The 8519-nt window shown below is 38.1% G+C and overlaps 1 protein-coding gene across 1 annotated transcript; it reads left to right on the plus strand.

Moving 5' to 3' along the window:
• The first annotated feature begins 2094 nt into the window (after positions 1-2094).
• LOC122753800 (olfactory receptor 2T6-like) lies at positions 2095-3060 on the plus strand. Its single transcript, XM_044001497.1, has one exon. The coding sequence runs from the start codon at positions 2101-2103 to the stop codon at positions 3058-3060; it is 960 nt and encodes a 319-aa protein (XP_043857432.1). The 5' UTR covers positions 2095-2100.
• The last annotated feature ends 5459 nt before the right edge of the window (positions 3061-8519 follow it).

Here is an 8519-nt window from a genome sequence, read left to right on the forward strand (position 1 = left end):
GGCTATTGCAATAATCCAAGTGTGAAGTGATGAGGGTCTATACTAGAAGAGTAGGTATGTCAGAAGAAAGAAAGGGCCATATTTGAGAAATGTTGTAAATGTGAAATCAACAGACTTTGACAACAGCTTGGATATAAAAGTTAAGAGATAATGAGGGGGCAGCTAGGTGGCTCAGTGGATAAAGCACTGGCCCTGGATTTAGGAGGACCTGAATTCAAATTCAGACTCAGACACTTGACATTTATTAGCTGTGTGACCCTGGGCAAGTCACTTAACCCCAATTGCCTCACCAAAAAAAAAAAAAAAGATAATGAGAAATCCAGAATGATTCCTAGGTTCCAAGTCTGAGGGACTAGGATGATAGTGTTGCTCTCCACAGTAATAGGGAAGGTAAGAGGGAGAAAGATAATTAGTTCTGTTTTGGACATATTGAGTTTAAGATGTCTACTGTACATCCACTTTGAGATGTCTGAAATGAAGTTGGAGATATGAGATTGGAGGTCAGAAAAGATTGTGGCAAGAAAGGTAGATTTGAGAATCATCAGCATAAAGATGCTAAAATGGGAGCCAATGAGATCACCAAATGAGGTAGTATAGAGGAATAAGGGAAGAGGACCCAGAAGAGAACTCTGAGGGATACCTATGGTTAGAGAGTATGTTCTAAAGGATGATCCAGCAAAGGAGACAAAGAAGGAGTGCTTAGATATGTAGGAGGCAAACCAGGAGAGAGTGGTGTCTTGAAAACCTAGAGAGAAGAGAATAGAAAGGGGGAAAGAGTAGGTCAAGAATGAGTAGAGGCCACTGGATTTGACAATTAGGAGATCATTATTAACTTTGAAGAGAGCAGTGTCAGTGGAATGATAACATTGGAAGTCAGACTATAAAGGGTTAAGAAGAGAGTGAGAAGAAAGAAAGTGGATGTACATATTGTAGACTCCTTTTAGAGGAGTTTAACTATGAAGGGCAGAACAAATATAGGGCAATAGTGGGGATGGAAGGGTAAAGGATTTTTTCAGAAAAGGGTAGAAATGGGAATGCTTGTAGGCAGTAGAAAATGAGCCAGTAAAGAGGGAGAAGTTGAAAATGATTGAAAAAATGGGGATGACAAAGAAATCAATCTGTTGGAAAAAGATGGGATGGAATGAGATCACCTGAACATGTCTAGGGATTATATGTACATATATATGTATACAGACCTATATAATAATAATAATTATTATTATTATTATTATTATTTTAGTGAGGCAATTGGGGTTAAGTGACTTGTCCAGGGTCACACAGCTAGTAAGTGTTAAGTGTCTGAGGCCGGATTTGAACTCAGGTACTCCTGACTCCAGGGCTGGTTCTCTATCCACTGTGCCACCTAGCTGCCCTGTACGCCTATATAATTATAACACAATACTTTATTAACAACTAAGGTTCATAATCCTAAAACGGTCCCACTGAGGCACAAGATTTATTTTCCACCATGAATATGGTTCAGATAATGCTATTTCCAGTTTAGATAGATGGACATTAGCTGTTTCCAAACAGGGCTACTGTTCTACTAATTTGTCTGAATTCTTAGACCAATTCAAATTAAACAATTCATTTAACTGATTTTGACTGATTTTAAGTTTTTTTAAATTAATGGTTTGAGAAACATTTCTATCTGTCTATTAATCTATCTATCTATGTAACCAAAATGAAATGAAGACTGGTCATTTATCTATTTATTTTCATTAAAATAAGTGAATAAGCTGGGTAATAAAATGAAACACCTATTTACTAAATATGTACTTCCATTAGTGCTGGGTTGACAGCTTCAGTATTTATTTAGGACCAGAAGAAAGTGACTTAGAAAGAAGAAGGAAATGAGATTTTGTAAACATATATGTATATATGTAATCTTTTATAATTATACATAATGTGATTTACATAAAAGATTATACAAAGTATTATGTTCACATATATGTATATAAAATTTACATGTTTTTTATTTTTCAAACACTGTTGCACTAACATTTTTTTCTTTTCAAGCCTGGTTTAGGTTGCCCATGGATGATTTCTCTTCCCAATGTTGATTCTTCTTTGAATGCCCCAAGGCCTGTCTCAACCGTAATGGATGGGGACAACAGAACCAGCTCTACTGATTTTTTCCTCATGGGGTTCTTTAGCCACAATGTGGCTTCAAGTCTCATTTTTATCATTATCTTCATCATTTTCTTTATTGCCTTGGTGGCCAATAGTGCCATGATTTTCTTGATCAACACAGACACTCGCCTCCACACACCCATGTACTTCCTACTTAGTCATCTCTCTTTCATTGATATCATATATATCACCACCATAGTCCCCAAGATGCTGGTGGACTACTTTTCAGGTCAGGGGACCATCTCTTTTGTGGCTTGTACAGCTCAATATTTTCTCTACCAAACTTTTGTGGGAGCTGAATTTTTCCTGCTTGGTCTCATGGCCTATGACCGCTATGTAGCTATCTGCTATCCTTTACGCTATCCTGTTCTTATGAATAGACAGATTTGTATCATAATTTTGGTCAGCTCTTGGTTTGGGGGGTCTTTGGATAGCTTTCTTCTCACCCCCATCACAATGAGCCTACCATTCTGTGATTCCCACAAAATCAATCACTTTTTCTGTGAGGCCCCCACTATGCTGAGGCTAGCATGTGGTGACAAAGCTATTTATGAGATGGTGATGTATGTATGCTGTGTTATGATGTTGCTAATTCCCTTCTCTGTAGTTATCACCTCTTACACTAAGATCCTCATCACTGTGTATCATATGAACTCAGTAGAGGGAAGAAAGAAAGCCTTAGCCACCTGCTCTTCACACATAATGGTGGTGACTTTATTCTATGGGGCAGCCTTATATACCTATATGGTGCCCCAATCATATCACACCCCAGTCAAGGATAAAATTTTCTCTGCCTTCTACACCATCCTCACACCCATGATTAACCCACTCATTTATAGCTTGAGGAACAAGGATGTAACTGGAGCCATAAAAAGAGCACTGGGGAGGTGCCAAAGGGCAACCAGGACAACTGAAGATAAATTCTAACAGATCAAAATCCAATGAACCTGGGGCAAGTCACTTAGCCTCTGTTTGCTTTAGCTTCCTCTACTGTAAAATAGAAATCATAATAGTATCTACTTCATATGGTTGTGAGGAACAAATGAGATCATGTCTGCAAAAAGTGCTTAGCATGGTACCTGACACATAGTAGACACTTCATAGTAGGCATGTATGTATTCCTTTCCTCTTCCCTTGTTCTTTTCCATATGAATCAAGAATCAGGCAGGACTCGGTTAATACTGATTTTTAAAATACATAAAGTTGATTCTGCCAACTATGGAAAGGTGCACAGGAAAAAGTGGTATCAAAATACCGAATTCTAGTATGTATAAAATTTTAGATTTCCATAGAGCTATGATCTTGAATTATACACATGACAGGTTAAGGGGGAAAAAATCAAGACACTTCACTCCTTCCCTTCCTCTTTCTTCCCTTTTCTCTCTCTCTCCTCCTTTCTCTCTCCTTTTCCTTTCTCCCTCTTTCCCTCTCTCCCTTCTTTCCTAAATTTGACTATTTCATTCAAATTAAAATAATAGTAAATAGTCCAGATTTCTGAATAATTATAAATGAATCAGATTAATTCCTCCTGACTATAAAGACTTTGATCCCTGCAGAGATTCCCAGTTTTGTGTAAGAATACACTGGTCTTTTTCATCTATGTATTTTTTCATGCCCAATCTATTTACAATTTTTTATAGTCAAGAATATGTATCATGTTTTGGTATATGGGAATAGGTGGGGAAGAAGCATAATAAAAGTCACTCAATGACAGAGACAACATAATGCATTAGAAAGAACATTAAATTTGACTTCAGTAGACCTAGATTCAAGCTTCAGCTTTTCCATTTTCTAGGTGCACACATTATGGAAAATTCTTTCAGCTCTTTGAACCTCATTATTCTTTTCTATAAAATAAGAATAATCCAATGATGTAAGAATTACTTGGTCTGAGAAATAATTTTGTTATGGCTTCATTTTATGATACTAATGGTCACATGTATCTTCTTTTGCTAACACTAAGCTGACTCATAATGTCTGACCTTGACCATATGAAACTAGATTGAGCTGGTTTCCTGCCTTTACTTACTTCTCTGTCAAATGAGTGCTGAATTTTGTGTGATGCATATGTATTTCGTTGTTCTTTTTAGCTCTTCTTTTAATTCTGTGGTTTTAAAGAATGACTGTTGGGGCAGCTAGATGGCGCAGTGGATAGAGCACCGGCCCTGGAGTCAGGAATACCTGAGTTCAAATCCGGCCTCAGACACTTAACACTTACTAGCTGTGTGACCCTGGGCAAGTCACTTAACCCCAAGTGCCTCACTAAAACAAACCAAACAAACCAAAAAAAACAAACAAACAAAAAGAATGACTGTTACTTCAAGGAAATGTGCAAAAAATTTTATCTCTTAAAGTTTAGATTTCAATGGCTGTTAGAAATATTGAATCATTTACTGGTGAACATAAGCATTTCAAGGATCATTCAAGACCACAATGGTTAGGATCAGTCCCACTGAAATGCAAAGGAAAGTGTGGTTTAAAAGAACAACAAAAATGAGAACTGATGAATTGTTGAATAATTAATCTTCAGAAAATAAGCAAAGATCTTTAGAGGGAGCTAGAAACTGTTTTGATTATTACTAATTCCATTATAAAGTGATGCAGTATTCTTGAAGTGGGAAGAACAGCAAGAAGACCAGAAAATAATAAAAACAAAACCATAAACAGAGACTGGAATATTGGCAGTTGAAAAAAGATGAAATGAAAATGAAATTCACTTTTTCATGAAAGGGTATACCAAAACTATTGTCTGAAGTCCATGGGGGCTTGTAAGATTGAATATCTTTATCAGACTATAAAAAATCCATCCCAAAAAATGTTTGGAGAATTTTTTATTTCCAGAAGGCCTGAAAGTCATGTCCTCATTGAGCAAATTATGTGAGAAATATATTGACATACCAAAAAGCAGAATTGATCTAGAGTTACCAAAATTCCCAAATGGAGGTGGGATATCAGAACAGATCCTTTCCTCCATGCTGCAGGTAATGAGAAGTCAAGAAATTTATCAAGGTATGGGACTTAACATGCTTCAAGCCTATGAACTAACTTTATATGAGCCCAGTTGAAAATAATTGGGGCAGGGAAATGGGATTGCTATGCCCATTTCCTGAGATTCTGTAAAGTTCTTCATGTATAGTGCAGTGTCTGCTTTTAACACTGCCATGTCCCTACCATTCATTCTCACACCCCTCTGCTTCATTTCTAGGTTTAGTGATCATACTTATGGAGGCTAAGGCAGTACTCTGGGGGATCAGTCATCCCTCTCCCATCATGAATGAACTTGGTCATGTGGAATGGGGCATACTGTCTTTTGTGAAACCATTCCTTTCCAACAACTGAATTTTCCCAGATACCAGGATGCCTAGTTAGATAGATAGAAGATGCATAGTAGATATAATGTTCCCAATCCTCCAATTTAGAATAGGAAACTAAGCAAACATATTCTTCAAAGGGAAGCCCTCTAAAGATTTGCGTGGATATATGGGGTATGGGAGAATTCAGATCCTTTCTTGACACTGAAAAGCATTTTGACAAAAAGAGATGATAAGGTTAATTTGTAGAAATTCAAAGAGAAACCTTTGTGTAGTACTAGGGACACAGGAATTATTTGCTTATAAAGACAATGATAAATTTTCTGTATTTTATTGGCTACCAAAATTGGACTTGGGGTGGTAGTGGCAAAGACTTCTAAATTTTTTAGCTGTAGTGGGAAGAATTGGAGTTAGAAAGCCTGGATTAGAAGCCTGCCACCTAGCTGGGTGATAACTGTGAGAAGTAATTTAACATCTCTGAGCCTAGATTTCCTTTCTGTAAAATAAAAATATTTCTTCTACCATCTCAAAGGGTTCTTTTTTTTCTGTATTTTTTTTGCAGGGTGATGGGGATTAAGTGACTTCCCCAGGGTCACACAGCTAGTAAGTGTTAAGTGTCTAAGGCCAGATTTGAACTCAGGTACTCCTGAATCCAAGGCCGGTGCTTTATCCACTGTGCCACCTAGCTGCCCCCTCAAAGGGTTCTTACAAACTGTAAGATAATGTAGAAATTTAAATAGTTGTTATGGTGATTAATAAAAATTAAAATCTATATTCATTTATTTTTCTTGTCTTCGAAGGTGATGAAAGAGACTGAGCAGAGCTCGTCTGTCATAAACCAACCATGGAAAGCCATCTCTGTTATGTTAGTGAGTTTGAGAGAGTTTGCACCAGACCCTATGACAAAAAAATCAGGTCCGAAATGGTTAAGTGGTCTGTAGGATAATTGGACCAGGTGAATGTGGGTTATGGAAGAGAGAGGGAGGGGTATGGCAACCTATGCAAATAGAAGGAGTAAAAAGGAGTACAATGTAGTTTTGTGATGACAACAACAATATAACACAACACATTTTTAGTGCTGTTTTAGTTTAAAGCATACATAGTGCTTTTTTTTTTTTTTTTTTTTTTTTTTTTTTTTTTTTTTTTAGGCAATGGGGGTTAAGTGACTTGCCCAGAGTCACACAGCTAGTAAGTGTCAAGTGTCTGAGGCCGGATTTGAACTCAGGTACTCCTGAATCCAGGGCTGGTGCTTTAACCACTGCGCCATCTAGCTGCCCCCATACATAGTGCTTTAAGATTTACAAAATATTTGCTAAAAGGAACCTTAGGGCGCAGCTAGGTGGCACAGTGGATAGAGCACCGGCCCTGGATTCAGGAGGACCTGAGTTCAAATCTGGTCTCAGACACTTCACACTAGCTGTGTGACCCTGGGCAAGTCCCTTAACCCCAATTGCCTCAAAAAAAAGAAAGAAAGAAAGAAAGAAAGAAAGAAAGAAAGAAAGAAAGAAAGAAAGAAAGAAAGAAAGAAAGAAAGAAGGAAAAGAACCTTGGAAGATAAACATATCTTAGTGTAGATATTATAGAATCCTTAGCTTCCTTCAAGATTCATTTCAGGGCCAATTCAGTACCAGAAGACTTCCCCAAGTTCTCTCATTGTTAGTACTCTTTCCCTCTTTGAATTATCTTATATCTGTGTATGTGTTGTATCTGCTTGTAGAATGTAAGTTCCTTGAAGTCAGGAGTTGTTTCATTTTTGTTTTTGTAACCACAACACCTAATGTGGTTCTTTGTACACATCAGGGTTTTAATAAATGAAATTGAACTGGATAAATGTCCCACTGATGGTAAACAGCTGAGTCAGAGTTCAATTGGAGTTCTTCTGATTTGAAATCCAGTGGGTTATTTTTTTTTCCATTATGCCAACTTGAGGCTTCATCCTTATGCATTTATTTTAAGGACCTGGGATTTTTGTCATTGTGGATATTCCTTACCAAAACAGATTTAAATCTCTCTAGGATTTTCTTTAAGAGTTGCCATTTCTTTGTTTGTTTGTTTTTTGTTTTTTGCAGGGCAATGGGGGTTAAGTGACTTGCCCAGGATCACACAGCTAGTAAGTGTCAAGTGTCTGAGGCCGGATTTGAACTCAGGTGCTCCTGAATCCAGGGCCGGTGCTTTATCCACTGCACCACCTAGCTGCCCCATAGAGTTACAATTTCATGCTTCAGGGCAGCTGGACAGGAGTAGGGATTAGAGTAGGCCCATGGCCTGCTGGACCTCCTAGAGCAGACTCTGCCAGAGAGAGGGACAATTACTAATTCCAATGGAACTTAAGCTTGCATGGGTTTTTCAGAGCCCTTTAGAATAAAAAGATTGTAGCTGCTGTTGCTGATCTCAAGATAAGGTAAATTCTCTTTCTACCTCAGCCACAGTCCATCATCCCACTATGCAACAATCCGGGACTACTGACTGAATGTAGGGAGCTAGGTACCTTTGTCCCTCATTCCCTTAGCTGCCCTTACCAATTCCATGGCATCCCTCCATCCTCTGGATTGTTGTTTCCCCCTCCTACATCCTAAGGATGCAGGGGAGAAGGCCCTGAACCATTAGCAACAAATGTATTCCACAAATAAAGTTGCATCCTCTAAGTGAAATGCCGCTAGAAGTTCAACCAGACACCCACAGATGTTAGTGGACTTCTTATGATGATTTTATAAGGATTTTTTTACAAGTGGATAAATAAAATAACTCAGCAGCCTGGTTAAAGGATTAGTCAATCTGAGCACCCAAGTCCACTAGAGTAGTCTTCAGCAGCTCAAGGAAAGGAGAAATCCACAGCTTGGAGCCAGAGGGATTGTCCCTTGACAGTCTCACTAGAATCTCAGCTTTTATGGATTTTGCAGACCCTTAAAGGACAATGTCTACTTTTAAGTTAAAGGACTCTGATTTCTCTGTCACCTTCTTTCACTACCTGGAAACAGAATTGGCTCCTGGGATCCAGGAGTTAAGGAAAGAGGAAAGCATCGCTTTACCTTGTAGAATACAGGTTAGAATTTATGACCTGATGCCTCCCTCCAT

Source organism: Dromiciops gliroides, chromosome 4 (genome assembly GCF_019393635.1).
Source record: "Dromiciops gliroides isolate mDroGli1 chromosome 4, mDroGli1.pri, whole genome shotgun sequence".
Lineage (NCBI taxonomy): Eukaryota > Metazoa > Chordata > Mammalia > Microbiotheria > Microbiotheriidae > Dromiciops > Dromiciops gliroides.

Excerpts from the sequence above, each read along its gene's own strand:
- LOC122753800 (XM_044001497.1), top strand. The coding sequence starts at position 2,101 with ATGGATGGGGACAACAGAACCAGCTCTACTGATTTTTTCCTCATGGGG.